The sequence below is a fragment of the Salmo trutta genome, chromosome 33 (genome assembly GCF_901001165.1).
Source record: "Salmo trutta chromosome 33, fSalTru1.1, whole genome shotgun sequence".
NCBI classification, from domain to species: domain Eukaryota; kingdom Metazoa; phylum Chordata; class Actinopteri; order Salmoniformes; family Salmonidae; genus Salmo; species Salmo trutta.
The window spans coordinates 30,109,741-30,131,937 of NC_042989.1; the positions used below are offsets into that span (position 1 = coordinate 30,109,741).

Consider the following 22,197-nt stretch of genomic DNA (forward strand, 5'->3'; position numbering starts at 1 on the left):
CTCTATTCAATGCATTTCTATCTGCAACGTTCGACAACGTTTGGCAACTGAATGTGGCCCTAATTGATTTTAGCAGTTCGAGATATAAATGGCCAGAGATAAGGTTCTGACCACACTGGTAGTGAATGTCAGTTTATGTGTTCTAATGTCTCATTTATAAAAGAAGTGTATATTTATATTGCAAGGTCCAAAGCTAGACTTTTTCGATGCGTAGCGAATTGTGATTTTTTTTTCGCTTCATATTGTCAATAATGACGGTAGACATTAGGCCACAACGAGATATAGAAGCCATTGTATGGATGCACGGCTGTTATGTGGTAGGAGACTAAAGGATAAAAGCTGACTGGTTTATTCGTGTCATTACGGTAGGGCTATATTACTGCCCTTGGCACGCTCTCAGCAGCAGCACAGATGCCAGTAGTGGGACGTGCTTAGAAAGGGTGCGGGCTTGGCGCAGTGGAAATTATAGGCGACTGCTATCACCAAGTCGGCCATCTGTACACTGGGCTTTTATCTTCGTGTTTCGAATTTCAAAAACACAGTCGACAATAGGGATTTTTATCGAATTGTATCGATATTTATTTAATAATTTAATAGATAGCACAATGAGCTCTATCAACGTGAAGAAGTTAAAGGTAAACGAGTTGAAGGACGAGTTAAAGAAGAGGCAGCTGTCGGACAAGGGGCTGAAGGCGGATCTTATGGACCGGCTGCAGGCCGCGCTGAATGAAGAGGCTCCAGCCGGAGGAGCAGAGGCCGGGGAGAACGGCGGCCAAGGCGAAGGGGCTGTCGGCCTGAATGACATGGGCGAGGAGGACTTGGATGAAGACCTGGTTGAGGAGAGGATGGAGGCGGACGGAGTAGAGGATGAAGATAGGTCGGAAGGGAAAGCAGAGAAAGAATGCGCCAATATCGACGATGATATGGGGGAAGAGGAGGATGCGGGAGTAGATATGGATAAATCGGACGAGGATGAAGATGCTCTACTGAAAGAAGAGGAGGAGGATGATGATGATGAGGAGGAGATGGATAAATTCGATGATGATGATGCTGCACTAGGGACTCTCCCTCGAGAGGGTAAGCGATGCAAGCCAGCTAATCGACCCTGCTGCCATGGTTGCAGCAGCGGCTAGAGTTCACGTCTTGCATGACAGTTCAGAATATAAGATAGGTCAACTGGTTAGCCTGCTAAGCTTGCCAGCTAGGTCGGAAGTTCTGCGAGGATTCATGTAGCTAGCTAATTGTAGACAATAAGCTTTTGTACGGCTGCACTTGACAGGTGTATGTTTTTACGCAATGGTTTTTGTGTTCCGGGTTTGCATTTCTTCAAGCGGCAGACAAAGATGCTCTTGCCGGTGTGCAGATGGTCGTTGGCTAGCTAGCTACCATTAGCTGCTAAAGTGCAAACAGTGGCTCCTACTGGCGAGAGAGAACGCGGCAGGCTGACTATCTTTTCCCGTGAGACGGTTTGTTTTTCCATAGGTATAAATACGTCTATGCGCATAGCCTAGTTTAATAACGTTGGTTTTAGGAAATGTGGAAGACAAGTTATCTAGCTAGCTGTCAGTCGTATCTAGCTTTATTTATTTTTTTATTTATTTTTTTACATTTTATCAACACGGTAAATACTAAGTTAATATTTGGTCAAGGCTGCCATGGCTGTAGAAACTGAACATGTGTGGTGCTTCACACACATCAATATCCATTGATATTGGAGGGGGGGTACTAACTGGTATTAAAGGGGGGGTACTAACTGGTATTAAAGGGGGTATTGTTATTGCTCTTGATGGTTCCTTGTTATTCATGGACCAGATCACCATATTTTTTATTATTTTCAGATCTACCCTTACCTTTGTAGTCCATACATTGCAACTCATGTAGATACCTGACAAATCAAAACACCTACCTAGCCACCTAGCTGAACTGTGTGGACCATCATGTAACATCTGGGTCCTACACTTGGGGGGCGGGACGCACCTCAATACCTGCTTTGTTATTGTTTTATTTCCAAAGGGGATGCGGACAAAGACACGAGTGCTGAGCAGAAGAATAAGAAGGGTGTTAAGAGACGCCGGGAGGAACATGGAAGGGGCTACTTTGAGTTTATTGAAGAAAGCAAGTACAGCCGGTAAGGATGGTGCAGTAGCTGGGTTAACCCTCGGTTAGCTCCGAGTCACCCTGGCCTGCACAACTGCCAGCTCTCTGCCTTATCGAACTGCTGTGTTGACATTAACAGCCAACACAGTCCTTAATGCTACCCCTGCTGCTAAGAAACATATTTTTTCCCATTTACCTCTACATGGGTATTACCTTACTAGAACCTGTTATTACTGAATACAGGGTTGACAATATGCATGCAAAGCCCAACTGTAGTATAGATAATGGTGGTTGGTGCTATAGCTAGTTAGTGATAGGAATGGATATGGGGTGGTCTGTGGGGATGCTATATTGAAGGGGACGGTCTGGATGCCGCTGGGAGGGTGCCTCACCCACACGCTGTGGGACAGTGGAGAGGCGCGGTGGGACAAAGAAGGGGGGGGGGGGGTTGTCTGTAGAACAAGTGCACCAATTAAGTATATTTCTGTCTCTGTCGGTCCAGTTGTGTTAAACTTGGGCAACTTTTATATGCTTTATTTTTTCCCAATGGTAGAATGCAATAAGTGTGAGTGAGAGTGATTGATTATTGGCCTCTAATATTGATTAAATTCTCTCCTTACAGGCCATTGTCTTTGATACATGTGTTATAAACAGCTTCACTGGTTAGCAGATATACAGCTATTCTGTAGCTCAACAAATCTGATGTCATTGTTTTTAGAACTTAATTGTAAACCTATATGATTCAGGATTTTTGAAAAATAACTCTGTCACACAGCTCTCCAAATGGCAAACAGAGCTAAATAACTTGACAGTTTTCTAGTGTGGGCATCCTCATCTAAAGTATAGGAATTGTTGTTCTTGTGATGAGGTATGATCTTCCAACAACGTTCTATCACTTATATAGCCTCCCGAGAGAGGAAATGCATATCCAATGATACATTGGTGAACTTTAGGTGATGTTCCTGACTAATTTGTTTTATCACGCCCTGCAGTTTCAGACTGAAGAATGTTACAACTTTAACTCAATTGTTGATAAATCCTGCCAGAACTGGTCAAAATGTAGCCTAGTGCAGTCTTTCCTCTACATTATTCTCTAGTTGAGACTCAAAGGCCCTGAAAGCAACATTTACACCTTCATGCACCAAAGTAGTTAATTGAAACCCATACAATGATAGGTTTTGTTTTAAATTCTGAGAGTGGTTTGATTTATTAGGATCCCCATTCGCCGACACCAATGGTGACAGATAGTCTTACTGGGGTCCAACAAATAAAAAAGACATTACAGACAAAAGACAATTTGGAATCTCCAACACGTTTCTTATAAAAACAAGTCTTTCCTCAACTCTTAGCCAAGAGAGACTGGCATACATAGTATTAATATCAGCCATCTGATTACAATGAAGAGCAAGACGTGCCACTTTGTTCTGGGCCAACTGCAGCTTAACTAGGTCTTTCTTTGCAGCACTTGACCATATGACTGGACAATAATCGTAGCTGTTTACATACCACCACAGTCAGAGGCTGGACTAAGACCGCATTGAATGAGCTGTATTCTGCCATAAGCAAACAAGAAAACGCTCACCCAGAGGCGGCGCTCCTAGTAGCCGGGGATTTTAATGCTGGGAAACTTAAATTCGTTTTACCTCATTTCTATCAGCATGTTAAATGTGCAACCATAGGGGGAAAAAAACTCTGGACCACCTTTACTCCACACACAGAGACCCATACAAAGCTCTCCCTCACCCTCCATTTGGAAAATCTGACCATAATTCTATCCTCCCGATTCCTGCTTACAAGCAAAAATTAAAGCAGGAAGCACCAGTGACTAGATCAATAAAAAAGTAGTCAGATGAAACAGATGCTAAGCTACAGGACTGTTTTGCTAGCACAGACTGGAATATGTTCCGGGATTCCTTCGATGACATTGAGGAGTACACCACATTAGTCATTGGCTTCATCAATAAGTGCATCGATGACATCGTCCCCACAGTGACTGTACGTACTGTGACGGCCCTGAATGTTTCTGAACCGTCTCAGTGCTTCTCCTTCCAATAGAGCGCTTTTCCTTTAATTCCCAATTAATTAGTGCTTCTTCCAATAGAGCGCTTCCCCTTTAATTCCCAATTAAATAGCCAGCATCAGCTGCGCAAAAGAGGAGTTGTGATGGAAACATGAATGAGGATGTGTTCGACCCTCAGTTCTGAAGCTTCTCTCTTCCGTTTGTTGTGTTGCTGTAAAAGTGTGCTTTGTGTAGCCTAATAGAAAATCTACCCAGGATCGGATCCACTCTTTGCGTCTGTGGACTACACCTCTCCGTTGGTTTTCGTGGCCTTTCTCCGCTGGAGATCTGTCGGCGGATTGGCTTCTCTGACTGACCGACTGACCACAACCTTTTTTGTATACGGTATTTCATTTGTTTTGGTGTGATGTATACTGTGATGATTTATGTAGTTAGTTGTAGTTGAGGATTTACTAAGATGTGATACGCTTTATAGTTGTGGTAGAATATTTGTTATTATGATGGTCCGATTGACACTGGATTTACACTACACGGTATGAACGGACAACCATTGCGTGACTAAGGTCAGTTGAGTTCCCTGAACTTGTTTACCGGGCTGGACTCTTTAGGCCCGAGGTACAGGACATTTCTGGAGGAACCAGAGCTGTTTAAAGCTCATTATTGTTATATTGTTGTGTGTGTGATCATTTATGTTAATACATCCACGCAAAAGAATACAGTTGTTTTGAAGTTATTTCCATTGTTTTAAGGGTTCATGAAAAGTGTATTTCCATCCTGACATTTACATGAGTCCTTTGTATTGGTGTAGACTTGACGGACCAGATGGGACTCATTCCCTATCAAACTAAAAGGAGAAACTAATATTTTCTCTGGTAGGCACAACCTACCTGGCACCCCTATAAATTATAACCTCAAGTCAAAACCGTTACATAAAAAATGGCACCCCAGATGGGACCTCAACATTGAGAAATAACCAAAGCAAATCTTTTGTGTGGAATTAAAACAATGGATTCACCCCAAGAAAATGTGCTCATCCATATCATACCTGTCAATGGGAATACACAGGGCCATTCTGACCATCGAGCCGACAATACAAATCATAATGTTAATGGAGTTGATTTGGGCCAGAGCCCTGGGAATCTGAATGCTCTGTCTGGACCACAGGCCACAGGAGGTCTAACCAGCTACTCCCTTATTGACATGGATCTGTGTGGAAGTACTGAGCTAGCCCTCCCTCTGACGCCCAACCTTCCTCCATTGTCTGGTTTATCTCCAGAGGTTGTAGTCTTACAAGATGCCATTCTTGATATTCGTCGAACTCAACAACATCTCCAAACTTTAATCCACCATAAATTCAAATGTCTGAGTGAAGAGCAACAACAGAGGGCCATGGAATTCAGAAACTCACTTAGCACTCTAACCCACACGCTGACAGAGCTCAGTGAGAGTGGAAGACGGGATGCTACTGGTGCCATGGACAAGCAGTTTGACTACCAACAAACCCAACTCACTGCCACTCTCCAGTGGCGCCTGCAACATCATCACACTGAGGTCCTCAAGGACGTTAATTCCGTTTTTTCTCCCCTGGTTAACACTGTAGACCACTTGCAGAAAGAGCTCTCTAATTGTGTTAAAATGTTGGCTGACGTGTCTGTTGACATGGCCTCCATTCGGCACAACTCCTTGCACAGAGCTTCTCTGGTGTCCACTTCTGTTCAAACCACTGAGGGCCAAGCTGGCACCTCAGAACAGCTAAGACAAGGCCATGTTGCAGCCACCCCTTGCAGGATGCCATCCACCATGCATCCTGGTGTTCATTTTCATGGTCCGATAACTCCCTCACCCTCTACTTCCTCAATCCCTCCTAGCTCTTTTGTTCATGGTGATTTGAGTAGACGTCATGTGGGGGCGATGCCCATTAAATTGCAATTTCCCACCTTTGGGAAAAAAGATGACAGTCCTGATCCGCTAATGTATCTGGAAAGCTGTCGTGACTTTCTTGCCCTCAATCCCCTGGCTGACGAAGAACTCCTTGCCACATTGAGGAATGTGTTGCATGGGGCAGCTCGAGACTGGTGGGATGTGGCACGTCTCACCACTACCTCCTGGGCTGACTTTGAGGCCAAGTTTTCCTCTGCATTTCTGTCTGAGGACTACACAGATGAGCTGGCAGACAGAGTCAGGAATCGAGTGCAAAGAGAGAAAGAGAGTATCCGTGACTTTGCATATGGTTACCACTCCCTGTGCAGAAGGTGGAAACCTGGCATTGAGGAGGAAGAGGTCATTAAATTGATCTTGAAGAACATCAACCCACTACTAGCCAGTCAACTCAGAGAAAGAGTCACCACTGTTGATGGACTGGTTCGCCTGGGACAGCAGTTTGAGAAGGACAGAGAATGCCAACAGCAATATGAACAGAGAAAGAAACAGACACCCAAACCGTTACCCAAGCCAGACCATCAACAACAGCCAGAGTATCCAGCCAAGACCCCTCCCATGTTCTGTTGGAGATGTAGCCAAAAGGGACATTCTTCAGCTACATGTCCAAGACCATATCAAGTAAACCCTTCCAGAAACCACAAATCACAACAGGCCAACACACCTAACTCCCTTCGCAGGAACAACCATCCTACTCTGGGTGCTTTGACCAGAGCTGAAACCCCAAGAGTCACTGCCTACGCCCCCCCATCGACATCCCCTTCCTTTCAGTTAATACCGCACCAACTGGTGTTACCCCTGTCCATAGGTCCATGGACAGGAAGAGCCATCCTGGACACCGGGTCATCCTACACACTGCTCAATGAGAAACTGTGGAAGGAGGTTAAAGGTCCACACTACAACTTGAAGCCGTGGACAGAAGGTCCACTCTATCTGGCTGATGGTGAGGCTAAACGACCACTTGGATGGAGTGAGGTAGAGTTCCGCTTGTGTAACCACTCCTATATGATTCCTTCTGTTATCCTACAAACCAAGAACATTGCTTTTCCTGTCGTGTTGGGAATTGATTTCATGTACTTCAGTGGTGTCCAGATTGATATCGCACACAATTGCTACTGGTTTCCATACAATCCGAGCAAGAAGCATTTCTTCCAGTCAGAAGCTACAAAGTTACATGATTGGGGTCCAAATGTGGCAGTCTTCTCTGCCATTGCTCCAGTACCACTAACCCTTGATAATCCTTCTGATGATCTCCTTTTACAGGCTGTGAGAAGAGCTCAGCTAGAACAGCCAGAGGAGTTAAGGCTGTTGGAACAACTGCAGAATAACGCTGATGTATGTACTTCAAAGCTGGGACGTACTGGGCTCCTGAAGCACAAAATATTCCTTACACAGGAAATGCCGATCAAGCAGAAGCCATATCGTTTGTCCCCAGCAAAGCTAATCATCCAAAAGGGACTCATTAATGATATGTTGACACAAAATATAATTGAACGTTCATCCTCTCCCTGGGCTGCTCCTGTTGTCCTCATCCCAAAAAAGATCGGTGGTCTTAGATTTTGTGTGGACTATAGGAAGACCAACAAGGTTTCCCAGACTGATGCCTATCCTCTTCCCACCATCCAAGAGATCCTGGAGTCATTGTCTGGAGCGGTTGTGTTCACTACCCTTGACCTCAATAGTGGCTATTGGCAGGTTGAGATGGACCAGGAAAGCAAGGATAAGACTGCTTTTGTCTGTGCCGAGGGCTTGTTTTCCTTTAAGGTGATGCCTTTTGGATTAAAGAATGCACCTGCCACTTTCCAAAGACTGATGGAGATTGCGTTAGGTGAGCTCAGAGGGAAGATCTGTTTCGTCTACCTGGACGATATAATTATCTACTCCCAGACCAGAGAACAACATTTTCAAGATCTTCAAGCAGTGTTGGACAAGCTAAGGGAAGCTGGTCTGACATTGAACATGAAGAAGAGCAACTTCTGCCAAACCTCCCTGAAGTTCCTTGGCCATATTGTGTCTTTTGACGGCACTCATGTGGATCCCGAAAAGACCATGGCGGTACAAGATTTCCCTGTCCCAACCACACTCAAGGCCCTTCAACGGTTCCTTGGGATGGCTGGATGGTACCATCGGTTTGTGTTGAACTTCTCCCAGGTGGCAGAACCCCTCAACGCATTGAAGCGAAAAGGTGCGAAATTCCGATGGACGGCAGAGTGCCAGACCTCTTTTGAAACCCTGAAACGACACCTCGTCACACCTCCCATTTTGGGTCATCCCAACTTTGATTGCCCCTTTGTTGTTTACACTGATGCAAGTGATGTTGGACTTGGTGCTGTCCTAGTCCAACAGACTGGACTTGGCACTGAAGAAGTGCTAGCGTTCGCCAGTCGAACATTGAATGGAGCAGAACGGAACTACTCCACAACCGAGCAAGAGTGCCTTGCAGTTGTCTGGGCTTTGGAAAAGTGGAGGTACTACCTGGAGGGAAGACACTTCACTGTGGTCACTGACCATTCCTCCCTTGTGTGGGTGTTCAAGACCAACAAACCAAGCACCAGACTTATCAGATGGGCTCTACGGTTGCAAGAGTTCACCTTTGCAGTAGAATACAGGAAAGGAAAATACAACACTGTTCCAGATGCCTTATCCAGAGCTCCTGCTGGTGGTAATGGTGGCCCTCATCTTACATGTGCTACTGTCCTGTCAAGCAGTCGAGACTCACCCAAAACTGACTTTCCCATCTCTGATGAGGCCATTTGGAAAGCCCAACAGGATGATCCAGAAGTACAGGCTTTGTACCAGACTATCCTTGAAGATGGAGAAAAGATGGTCAATCCTACCACCAAGCTGACCATCATTGAAGACAAAGTCTACCGAGTTGTACAACTACCTCACAGAACATTATACCAAATGTACATACCTGAAACTCTACGCCTTCAACTGCTTCAACATTTCCATGAAGACCCGTTAGCTGGTCATTTGGGCAGGTTCAAAACCTACAAGCGGTTGCAAGCATTACTGTACTGGCCATATCTGAGCATGGATGTGAAGTCACATGTCCGAAACTGTCAGGTTTGTCAAATTTACAAACCAGAAGGTAGAAAGCCTGCTGGCAAGTTGCAGAAAACTGTGGTTACCCGACCTTGGGAAATGTTAGGAGTGGATTTGATGGGTCCATTTCCTAGAAGCTCCAATCAGAATGTGTACATGCTTGTTTTTGTTGATTACTATTCCAAGTGGGTGGAGCTCTTTGCCCTGCGTCAGGCCACAGCAAGGACAGTCTCTAACATCCTTACGAAAGAGATCCTGACTCGCTGGGGAGTGCCTGATTTATATCCTGTCTGATCGAGGTTCCCAATTCGTCTCTGATCTCTTTGAGGAGACCTGCCAAAGATGGAACCTGAGACAGAAGTTGACCACGGCCTATCACCCACAGACCAACCTCACTGAGAGAGTTAATCAAACCTTGAAGACAATGGTTGCTTCCTATGTAGGGACCCAGCACAAACACTGGGACAAGCACCTTCACGAGTTTCGATTTGCCCTGAATTCTGCTGTGCAAGAGTCCACTGGAGTCACACCTGCAGAGCTGAACCTGAGTCGTCCCCTCCGAGGACCCTTGGAGATGGTGCTACAGCCCCAGCAGGTTACTCCAGACGCTGCTTGCTATGACCAGGTAGGCCATCTCCACAACTTGAGAGCTCTTGTCTCAAAGAACATGATCCAGGCTCGACTCAAGCAGAAGCGAAATTATGATAAGAAGAGACGAGACATGCAGTTCCAGCTTCGTGATCGGGTGTGGCTTCGCTCTCATCCTTATTCAAAAGCTGAACAATTCTTCTCGGCCAAGCTCGCTCCTAAATGGCAAGGACCATATAGGATTGTGGAGCAGAGCGGCCCTTTGAACTATCGAGTGGTGAAAGAGGACACAGGTGAAGATATGCGCGTTGTCCATGTCTCACGCCTTAAGGCCTGTTACCCCTCGGCTAAGGAATTGGAGGAGATTGAGCGCTGCAAGGTCCTGGAGATCTTTGAAGATGAAAGTGAGGAGACTTTTCTCGGATTCCCAGACCCAGAAGTCTCACGCCTTAAGGCCTGTGACCCCTCGGCTGAGGAGCGTGAGCGCCAAAAAGTTATGAATATTTTTGTAGAGGAAAGTGATGAGGAGACCTTTCTCGGTTTCCCCGACCAAGATGTGCCTTCCAGGGCAATGGTCGGCTTTTTCCAGGGGAGGGGGTGTGTGACGGCCCTGAATGTTTCTGAACCGTCTCAGTGCTTCTCCTTCCAATAGAGCGCTTTTCCTTTAATTCCCAATTAATTAGTGCTTCTTCCAATAGAGCGCTTCCCCTTTAATTCCCAATTAAATAGCCAGCATCAGCTGCGCAAAAGAGGAGTTGTGATGGAAACATGAATGAGGATGTGTTCGACCCTCAGTTCTGAAGCTTCTCTCTTCCATTTGTTGTGTTGCTGTAAAAGTGTGCTTTGTGTAGCCTAATAGAAAATCTACCCAGGATCGGATCCACTCTTTGCGTCTGTTTTCGTGGCCTTTCTCCGCTGGAGATCTGTCGGCGGATTGGCTTCTCTGACTGACCGACTGACTACAACCTTTTTTGTATACGGTATTTCATTTGTTTTGGGTGTGATGTATACTGTGATGATTTATGTAGTTAGTTGTAGTTGAGGATTTATTGAAATGTGTGGTAAAATATTTGTTCTTTTCATTGTATGATTGACACTGGGTTTACGCTACACTATATGAACGGACAACCATTGCGTGACTAAGGTCAGTTGAGTTCCCTGAACTTGTTTACCGGGCTGGACTCTTTAGGCCTGAGGTACAGGACATTTCTGGAGGAACTAGAGCTGTTTAAAGCTCATTATTGTTATATTGTTGTGTGTGTGATCATTTATGTTGTTAATACATCCACGCAAAAGAATACAGTTGTTTTGAAGTTATTTCCATTGTTTTAAGGGTTCATGAAAAGTGTATTTCCATCCTGACATTTACATGAGTCCTTTGTATTGGTGTAGACTTGACGGACCAGATGGGACTCATTCCCTATCAAACTAAAAGGAGAAACTAATATTTTCTCTGGTAGGCACAACCTACCTGGCACCCCTATAAATTATAACCTCAAGTCAAAACCGTTACAGTACATATCCCAACCAGAAGCCATGGATTACAGGCAACATCCGCACTGAGCTAAAAGCTAGAGCTGACGCTTTCAAGGAGAGGGACTTTAACCCGGAAGCTTATAAGAAATCCCGCCCTCAGACGAACCATCAAACAGGAAAAGCATCAATACAGGACTAAGATCGAATCATACTACACCGGCACTGCCGCTTGTCGGATGTGGCAGGGCTTGCAAACCATTACAGACTACAAAGGGAAGCACAGCCGAGAGCTGCCCAGTGACACGAGCCTACCAGGCGAGCTAAACTACTTCTATGCTCGCTTCAAGGCAAATAACACTGAAACATGCATGAGAGCACCAGCTGTTCCGGAAGACTGTGTGATCACGCTCTCCGCAGCCGATGTGAGTAAGACCTTTAAACAGGTCAACATTCACAAGGCCGCAGGGCCAGACGGATTACCAGGACGTGTACTGCGAGCATGTGCTGACCAACTGGCAAGTGTCTTCACTGACATTTTCAACCTCTCCCTGTCTGAGTCTGTAATACCAACATGTTTTAAGAAGACCACCATAGTCCCTGTGCCCAAGAATACTACGGTAACCTGTCTAAATGACTACCGACCCGTAGCACTTACGTCTGTAGCCATGAAGTGCTTTGAAAGGCTTGTCATGGCTCGCATCAACACCATTATCCCAGAAACCCTAGACCCACTCCAATTTGCATACCGCCCCAACAGATCCACAGATGATGCAATCTCTATTGCACTCCACACTGCCCTTTCCCACCTGGACAAAAGGAACACCTATGTGAGAATGCTATTCATTGACTACAGCTCAGCGTTCAACACCATATTGCCCTCAAAGCTCATCACTAAGCTAAGGACCCTGGGACTAAACACCTCCCTCTGCAACTGGATCCTGGACTTCATGACGTGTCGCCCCCAGGTGATAAGGGTAGATAACAACACATCCGCCACGCTGATCCACAACACAGGGGCCCCTCACGGGGGTGCGTGCTCAGTCCCCTCCTGTACTCCCTGTTCACTCATGACTGCACGGCCAGGCACGACTCCAACTCCATCATTAAGTTTGCCGATGACACAACAGTGGTAGGCCTAATCAACGACGAGGCATGGCCTCACCTGGCCGTGTGGTGCCAGGACAACAACCTCTCCCTCAACGTGATCAAAACAAAGGAGATGATTGTGGACTACAGGAAAAAGAGGACCGAGTACGCCCCCATTCTCATCGACGGGGCTGCAGTGGAGCAGGTTGAGAGCTTCAAGTTCCTTGGTGTCCACATCACCAACAAACTAACATGGTCCAAGCACACCAAGACAGTTGTGAAGAGGGCACGACAAAACCTATTCCCCCTCAGGAGACTGAAAAGATCTGGCATGGGTCCTGAGATCCTCAAAAGGTTCTACAGCTGTACCATCGAGAGCATCCTGACTGGTTGTATCACTGCCTGGTATGGCAACTGCTCGGCCTCTAACAGCAAGGCACTACAGAGGGTAGTGTGAACGGCCCAGTACACCACTGGGGCCAAGCTTCCTGCCATCCAGGACCACTATACCAGGCGGTGTCAGAGGAAGGCCCTAAAAATTGTCAAAGACTCCAGCTACCCTAGTCATAGACTGTTCTCTCTGCTACCGCACGGCAAGCGGTACCAGAGCGCTAAGTCTAGGTCCAAGAGGCTTCAAAACAGCTTCTATCCCCAAGCCATAAGACTCCTGAACACCTAATCAAATGGCTACCCAGACTATTTGCACCCCCCCCTCTTTTACACCGCTGCTACTCTCTGTTGTTGTCATTTATGCATAGTCACTTTAATAACTCTACCTACATGTATATAATACCTCAACTAACTGGTGCCCCCGCACATTGACTCTGTACCGGTACCCCCCTGTATATAGTCTCACTATTGTTATTTTACTGCTGCTCTTTAATGTTACTTTTATTTCTTATTCTTATCTGTATTTCTTAAAATGCATTGTTGGTTAGGGGCTCATAAGTAAGCATTTCACTGTAAAGTCCACACCTGTTGTATTCGGCGCATGTTGTAATGAACACGAGGGGAGACAGAGAGCTGGTTTCAAGCGCAGGGCGCAGCAGGTGTTTAATGCAAAGGACCAGAGGAGGAGGCAGGTAGCTGGGTCCAGGGGCAGGCAGAAGGTCATACACAGGGGTCCAAAAGGGCAACAGTACAAGCAGGGAAAAGGCTAGTATGGTAGTCCGGGAGATCAGGCAATAGGTAGATAACAACAGGAAATCCGATAGGCTGAAGTACAGGAAGGGAATAGACAAAAGGCGTCGTTAGTGAGGCAGGCAAAAACTTTCATATTCGGGAGGAGTAAATCATGGGGAAAACAGAGCTCCGAAAGCCATATGTCACAAAACAAACAATACCTCACGGTGATGGGGTGCAAAGAACTGAAGTAAATAGTGTGTGATAATGACATACATGTGTGTGTGAACAGGTGATTAGAATTCAGGTGATTGGAATCTGGAGAGTGAGCTGCGTTCAGGGGATTTAGGTGTTTGAGGGTGTGAGTTGGAAGCAGACGTTACACATGAAACTAATAATATTTGATTTGATAATCATGATAAGATAAAACTAGAGCCTGCAGGATGTGCTTTTTGAGTGTGGTGTCAAAAAAGCAGATCATCTCTTTATTACGGACAGCACGCTCCCCATCTTTACAACCATTGAATCTATATGTTTTCAGCATGACTGTTTACAATCTAAGGTAACACCAAGTAATTTAGTCTCCTCAACTTGTTCAACAGCCACACCATTCACCACCAGATTCAGCTGAGGTCTAGAACTTAGGGAATAATTTGTACCAAATGCAATGCTCTTAATTTTAGAGATGTTCAGGACCAGTGTATTACTGGCCACCCATTCCCAAACAGACTGCTACTCTTTGTTAAGGGTTTCAGTGACCTCATTAGCTGTGGTTGCTGATGCATATATGGTTGAATCATCAACACATGGACACACATGCTTTGTTTAATGCCAGTGGCAGGTCATTGGTAAAAATAGAAAAGAGTAAAGGGCCTAGAGAGCTGCCCTGTGGTACACCACACTTTACATGTTTGACATTAGAGAAGCTTCCATTAGGAATACGCTATAAGATGGATAGCTCTGAATCCACGATATGGTGGAGGTTGGAAAGCCAAAACACATGTTTTCTCAACAACAATAATATCAAAGGCTGCACTGAAAGGACAGTACAGCTCCCACAATCTTCTTATCAATTTCTTTCAACCAATCATCAGTCATTTGTGCCAGTGCAGTACATGTTGAGTGCCCTTCTCTATAAATATGCTGAAAGTCCGTTGTTAATTTGTTTACGGTGAAATGGCATTGTATTTGTTCAAACACAATTCTTTCCAACAGTTTGCTAAGAGCTGGCATTAAGCTGATAGGTCTGCTGTTAGAACCAGTAAAGGCCGCTTTACCACTCTTGGGTAATGGAATGACTTTGGCTTCCATCCAGGCCTGAGGACAAAGACTTTCCTCTAGGCTCAGATGAAAGATTTGACAGATAGGAGTGTCCATAGAGTCAACTACCATCCCCAGTAGCTTTCCATCCAAGTTGTCAATACCAAGAGGTTTGTCATTATTGATCGATAACCATCATGTTTTTAGTCACCTCTCCCACGCTAATTTTACAAAATTCAAACTTGCAATGCTTTTCTTTCATTATCTGTTTTTTTATACATGAGTAAGATGGCTCACTGTTCGTTGTTGGCATTTCCTGCCTAAGTTTTCCCACTTGAGTGAGAGACGTGTCCTCCCTGGGCTGACCCTTCATCTTCTCTCTTCCAGGGCCAAGTCCCCCCAGCCCCCCCTGGAGGAAGAGGATGAGGAGTTTGACGACAGCACTGTCTGCCTGGACACCTGTGAGTACACACACACAGACCTGTCCACATGAGTACACACCTGACCACATGTGAGTACACACCTGTCCACATGTGAGTACACACACACACACACACACACACACACACACACACACACACACCTGACCACATGTGAGTACACACCTGTCCACATGTGAGTGTACACACACACACACACACACACACACACACACACACACACACACACACCTGACCACGTGAGTACACACACACACACAGACACCTGACCACATGTGAGTCCGTACACACACACACCTGACCACATGTGAGTACGTACACACACACCTGACCACATGTGAGTACACACACACAGACCTGACCACATGTGACTGGATAGCTGTGGGTAGAATTTGTACAATTATTGAATAACACCTGCAGCAGTGCACATTTTTTAGTTGAACTGTGAAGTTCACGTGTGTGTGTGTGTGTGTGTGTGTGTGACCATAGATAACAGTGACCTGCACTTCAAGGTGTCCCGGGACCGTTACAGCGCGTCATCCCTCACCATGGAGAGCTTTGCCTACCTGTGGGCTGGAGGCAGGGCTTCCTACGGAGTAGCTCAGGGCAAGGCCTGCTTTGAGATGAAGGTGAGGAGAGATATCATCATCATCATCATCAACAACACACACACACACACGTGGTCAATCAATCGATCAAGTTTATTTTATAAATCCATTTTTACATCAGCAGTTGTCACAAAGTGCTTTACGGATACTCAGCCTAAAACCACTGATGATGATGATGATGATGATGATGGTCATGACAAACACACACACACACACACCTCACCCTCGGTGTGTTCTCCCCAGATCATTGAGAAGATCCCAGTGAAACATATCTCCAGTAAAGGCATGGACATCCACGAGGTTCTGGTGGGCTGGTCACTAGCCAATGGAACACTGTTACTGGGTGAGTGTACCATTAGACCAACCAATCTAATTCAGTGGACTCCTGATATATGCTAAGGATAACCCCTGGTGTGTTGTGCTGTTGTATGGTAACTCCTTGTCTGACTGTGTGTCTGTCTGCTTTGACGTCCTCAGGAGAAGAGGAACACTCGTATGCCTTCTCTGCCAAAGGGAAGAAAACCACCAACTGTGTCACAGAAGACTTCGGAGAGTGCTTCGATGAAAACGATGTCGTCGGGTGCCTAATTGTAAGATATTTTAATGATCCCTTTTGTTTGTCACATTTCGCTCAAAGAGCTAAATAGACACTTTAGCCAGTTAAAAAATAAACATCAGCTAACAGATTAAACTGCTGCTGCTTTTTCCACTGATGATGATGTTCGTCCTCTCTCTTGCAGAACTTTGAAGGCTCGGAGGTGGAGCTGTCGTTCAGTAAGAACGGTCAGGACCTAGGCGTGGCCTTCAAGGTGGACAAGGCATCTCTGGACGGACGGCCCCTCCTCCCTCACGTCCTCTGTCACAACTGTGCTGTAGAGTTCAACTTCGGCCAGAGGGAGGCGCCACTGTTTGTCCCACCGGCCGGCTACAGCTTCCTACAGCAGGTCCCTGTGGGCAAGAGGGTCCGAGGCCCCAAGGGGCCTGACACCAAGGATGACTGTGAGGTGAGTGCGTGCTGGTTTTCATGTTATTGAATGTCCATGTGGTATTTTCATAATTTCCATTTCCAACTCTGTATCCCACATTTGACAACACATTACTTTGCAGCCATGATCAAAATGTATCTTACTCTCCCAGGTGATCGTGATGGTAGGCCTGCCTGGCGCTGGGAAGACGGCGTGGGTAACCAAGCACACTCAGGAGCACCCTGGGAAATACAACATCCTGGGAACCAACACCATCCTGGAGAAGATGATGGTGAGTGATGCTAAAAGGGACAGGACAGTTCTACAGTTCAGTTTAAAGGGACAGGACAGTTCTACAGTTCAGTTTAAAGGGACAGGACAGTTCTACAGTTCAGCTTAAAGGGACAGGACAGTTCTACAGTTCAGTTTAAAGGGACAGGACAGTTCTACAGTTCAGCTTAAAGGGACAGGACAGTTCTACAGTTCAGCTTAAAGGGACAGGACAGTTCTACAGTTCAGCTTAAAGGGACAGGACAGTTCTACAGTTCAGCTTAAAGGGACAGGACAGTTCTACAGTTCAGCTTAAAGGGACAGGACAGTTTTACAGTTCAGCTTAAAGGGACAGGACAGTTTTACAGTTCAGCTTAAAGGGACAGCACAGTTTTACAGTTCAGCTTAAAGGGACAGCACAGTTTTACAGTTCAGCTTAAAGGGACAGGACAGTTCTACAGTTCAGTTTAAAGGGACAGGACAGTTCACCTTAAAGAGATACCTCACCTTAAAGAGGCAGTTCAGCTTAAAGGGACAGGACAGTTCTACAATTCAACAGTTCAGCTGAATGGGACAGGACATTTCACTTTAAAGAGACAGCTCATCTTAAAGGGTCAGTTCAGCTGAAAGAGACAGCTCACCTTAAAGGGTCAGTTCAGCTTGAAGGGACAGCTCACCTTAAAGGGTCAGTTCAGCTGAAAGGGACAGCTCACCTTAAAGGGACAGCTCACCTTAAAGGGTCAGTTCAGCTGAAAGGGACACCTCACCTTAAAGGGTCAGTTCAGCTGAAAGGGACACCTCACCTTAAAGGGTCAGTTCAGGTTGAAGGGACAGCTCACCTTAAAGGGTCAGTTCAGGTTGAAGGGACACCTCACCTTAAAGGGTCAGTTCAGCTGAAAGGGACAGCTCACCTTAAAGGGTCAGTTCAGCTTGAAGGGACAGCTCACCTTAAAGGGTCAGTTCAGCTGAAAGGGACAGCTCACCTTAAAGGGTCAGTTCAGCTGAAAGGGACACCTCACCTTAAAGGGTCAGTTCAGCTGAAAGGGACACCTCACCTTAAAGGGTCAGTTCAGCTTGAAGGGACACCTCACCTTAAAGGGTCAGTTCAGGTTGAAGGGACAGCTCACCTTAAAGGGTCAGTTCAGCTTGAAGGGACAGCTCACCTTAAAGGGTCAGTTCAGCTTGAAGGGACAGCTCACCTTAAAGGGTCAGTTCAGCTGAAAGGGACAGCTCACCTTAAAGGGTCAGTTTAGCTGAAAGGGACAGCTCACCTTAAAGGGTCAGTTCAGCTGAAAGGGACAGCTCACCTTAAAGGGTCAGTTCAGCTGAAAGGGACAGCTCACCTTAACGGGTCAGTTCAGGTTGAAGGGACAGCTCACCTTAAAGGGTCAGTTCAGCTGAAAGGGACACCTGACCTTAAAGGGTCAGTTCAGGTTGAAGGGACAGCTCACCTTAAAGGGTCAGTTCAGCTTGAAGGGACAGTTCACCCCAAAGTCAGATGATTCCATACCTCAAAATTCTTTATTTTCCTTTGCCAGATCGCCAGTCTGAAACGCCAAATGAAGGATGTCACCAAACTCACCGCCATCTCCCAGCGTGCACCTCTTTTCCTGGGAAAATTCATTGAGATTGCTGCACGCAAAAAACGCAACTACATCCTTGACCAGGTAACCATGGTTACCCACATTGAAGCTTTTGTTTTGTGTATTTGTTCAATTGTCGTTCTTTTTGAATATTTGATTAAGCCAGCATCATCATGAGAAACAAATACTACTTACTGTATGGCAGTGTGAGAATGGAATGATTTCAGTAGGTGTATGGTTGGATATGACTTCAACCCTGGTACCTCTCTCTCTTTCTCTTTCTCTTTCTCTTTCTCTCAGACCAATGTGTCGGCCCCGGCCCAGAGGAGGAAGATGTGTCTGTTTGCAGGATTCCAGAGGAAGGCCGTGGTGGTGTGTCCTACTGACGACAACTACAAGCAGAGGACACAGAAGAAAGCCGAGACGGATGGTAAAGACGTCCCCGAGCACGCTGTACTCAAGATGAAAGGTGAGCTACAACAACCTAGAATACCTGACAGCCATAACACCTGTTACCTGTATCAATAACACATGAGAGCTTACATTACATTTGAGTCCTTTGGCAGACGCTTCTATCCGGGCTGACTGACTGATTTGTTAGGGGTTGATATATCTGGCTGTTTCCCTCCCGTCCTCCTGTAGGCATCTACACCCTGCCGGAGCCAGGGGATTGCTTCAGTGAGGTGAGCTTCGTGGAGCTGCAGAAGGACGAGGCCTCCAAGCTGCTGGACTTGTACAAGGAGGAGAGTCGCTCCGCCCTGCCCCCAGAGAAGAAGGCCAACCAGGGGGGCACGCCGCCCAAGAGAGGGGGCAGCCACCGTGGCCGTGGGGGCAGAGGGCAGGGGCAGTGGGGAGGAGGTCAGGGGCAGAGGGGGGGCAGAGGAGGCTTCCAGATCAGAGGCAACTTCAGGGGAGGTGAGCCGTGTGTATTTGACTCTGTAAATAACTATAATACTTGAGGTGTATGTTTGTGTACTTGGTATGTACAATATATATTGATCTGTGTGTTTGTCTCTGCCCAGGCCCAGGACCTCGTGGTGGATTCAGTCGTCCCCCCAGAGGTTTCCTCCCTCCTCCGGCCTTCCGAGGGGGCTTCTCCAACCGGGGCAACTTCAACAGGGGGAGTGGGGGCATGCCCAGCAGGGGGGGTGGACCCAGGGGGGGTCCTGGAAGGGGCAACATGGGGGGTAATAGGGGTGGCAATATGCACCGAGGCAGCATGACCCGCGGAGGAGGTGGAGGTGGAAGAGGACGTGGGGACAACAGGGGCAACTTCACACAGGTGGGTCACTAGTTACTATACTTGATAGTGTCCTTGACTGGGACTAGAACGAGTCTGACTCTATCAGCTAGAGTGGATTGTTGGATTATTTCATTTCTATATAGTTTTCTGAATATAACAACAACATACAGTACATTTGTATAACCCACCAATTGTACTGGAGGTCAGCTGCCAGTCCCAGGTGTCTGATGGCTGTTGTGTTTTCCGCAGAAGTTCAGAGGCAGAGGAGGCAACAATCGCAGCTTCAACAAGAACAGCAACTTTGGCATGAACAAGGCCCAGGCCTTCAACCAGAGCTGGCAGCAGGGGGTATGTACTGCTCCTGATGTAGCTGGACGTAGCGCAGCACAGGCTGGGAAATGTTTGCACCTTAGGACCAATGGAATGGTTCAAAACTCTTACCTTTAACTTCTGTCTTTCATCTTTAGTTCTGGAACCAGAAGCCATGGAGCCAACAGTACCACCCAGGATACTACTGAGCATGTGCGGTAGAGAGACTGACTGACAGCACACAGACACACCCCCTCACTACAAACCCCGTCCACCCTGGCGCATACTACTCCTGTTACGCTCCATTTTACCCCCTTTTCCTCTCCTCTTCCTTCGTTTTAGGAAGAAAGAGCATTCCACTGCTGACATCGACTGCCGGTTCTGAGACAAAGACGACAAACGCTTTCTGGGCTCCTTTACTTTCTGCGTTTTGATTTGGTATATTTGTATTGCTTTTACGTTTCAGAGCCAGAGCTCTCAAGCGTTCGCCTTCAGAAACCTTGGCTTTCATCCAGCATGTGATGTCTCTTAAAAAACTTTTCAGGGTTCTGTGTTTTTATCTGTAAAGATGTACTTTTTAATACAACGATTATGATGATGATGATGATAAATATTTATTTCCGATGTTTTGCTTTATATTATGTTGTTTTATGTGTTTAAGAATCAGGAGAGGCTAGCACTCACTTTAGACACATGGCATTTGTGAGGTGTCGTAATTCTAGTCCTGCTGCAAATACGTTTGTTTCTAGTAAGTAAGGTGAAGTTTAAGCTGTAATAAAAAATGATATGCTTAAAAGATATATATATATATATATGTGTAATTTAACTAACAGACAGCCCACATAAACACAGGAATTGCTCTGAATGGTGCATCTTACTTGGTATGCGAATCCATATTTTTCAATGTCAAAGGTGTTAGAAAAGCCTTTGATATGAGAAGCACTGTCTCAGAGTAGCTGTCTTGTTAAAATGAATAAAATGTCTTGCTATATCCTGCATCAGTGGCTCATACATCCAAGGCCGTCCTTCAGTAAGGCACTCCTTTATCTATCTTGAGTGGTCACATACTCAGTACTCCGTAGCAGATAGGCCATTCCATGACGCCTGGGGCGCGTTCAGTAGAGCACAACGTTATCTAACATTCAGATCAGAGATGGGCAACTGAAGGCCCTCGGACCAATTTCAAAATTTGGTTGTTGATCAGCAGTTTATTGTTTGTAATGTCAGTCACTGATAGTCACTCAATTAGCCCATGTCAGCTAAAATGTTTTAGATTGGAAAATTAGTCTAGCGGCCAGCTATCTAAACTTGTAGTAATCATGGTTGAATTACCTCCCGGAGGGCCCCCATGGATTTTGTTAGTCAGTCTCACTCAGATATCATATTAAAAACAGCTAATTTTCCTCTCTGCCCCATGGCAAAATGAATAGATTGGCATGAAATCCGTTATAAAATTGCAAAATGTTCTCTACACCCCACGGCTAAATGTGTAGAATGGCACGAAATTAGGATCACTCTGGGATAGAACTGTCCTGAATAGAGCTGACATGATTCCTTACACTACGTGTCCGAGAGGCAGGTTTGTTCTACGCAGTCATTTTTTTTATAGCCGATGGGGGTGGGGGTCACAAAAAAGCTGAACTCAGCATGAGGGGCCACAGTTGCGCCACAGTTCCATTCAAAAGTACAACAAAAACCACAGTTTTACATCAATGTGGTTCTCTCCAATAAACAATTATTTGAAAAATGGGTTTTAAGTGCCAACATTAAACATTTCACTCTTGGACTTACATGATCAACCTGGTCCTTAGCAGGTTTGTCTGAGTGAACCCAGCTTAAAGCACTTAAAGATACTACACAGCAATGTAAAAACATTACTGTGTAGAACAAACCTACCTTTCAGACACTTAGTGTAAGGAATAATGTCCGCTCCATTCATGAGTTCTATCTGCAACGTTTAGTATATTGCATCCTGAACATGACCCTGTTTTCAACACCTCTGATAGCCTACTGTTAGCAGTAGAACTAGGAGTTCTCCTCACCACCTCTGATAACCGACTGTTAGCAGTAGAACTAGGAGTTCTCCTCACCACCTCTGATAACCGACTGTTAGCAGTAGAACTAGCAGGTTCTCCTCACCACCT

At 46.0% G+C, this 22,197-nt stretch overlaps 1 protein-coding gene across 1 annotated transcript; it reads left to right on the plus strand.

Moving 5' to 3' along the window:
* The first annotated feature begins 414 nt into the window (after window positions 1-414).
* hnrnpua (heterogeneous nuclear ribonucleoprotein Ua) lies at window positions 415-21,044 on the plus strand. The gene is made up of 14 exons (XM_029730580.1): window positions 415-1,077; window positions 2,014-2,128; window positions 15,023-15,096; window positions 15,565-15,704; window positions 15,927-16,026; window positions 16,161-16,273; window positions 16,424-16,687; window positions 16,821-16,940; window positions 18,457-18,585; window positions 18,802-18,970; window positions 19,144-19,416; window positions 19,524-19,783; window positions 19,994-20,092; window positions 20,212-21,044. Exons 1-14 carry the CDS (start codon window positions 606-608, stop codon window positions 20,260-20,262), a joined length of 2,379 nt encoding a protein of 792 aa, XP_029586440.1. The 5' UTR covers window positions 415-605; the 3' UTR covers window positions 20,263-21,044.
* The last annotated feature ends 1,153 nt before the right edge of the window (window positions 21,045-22,197 follow it).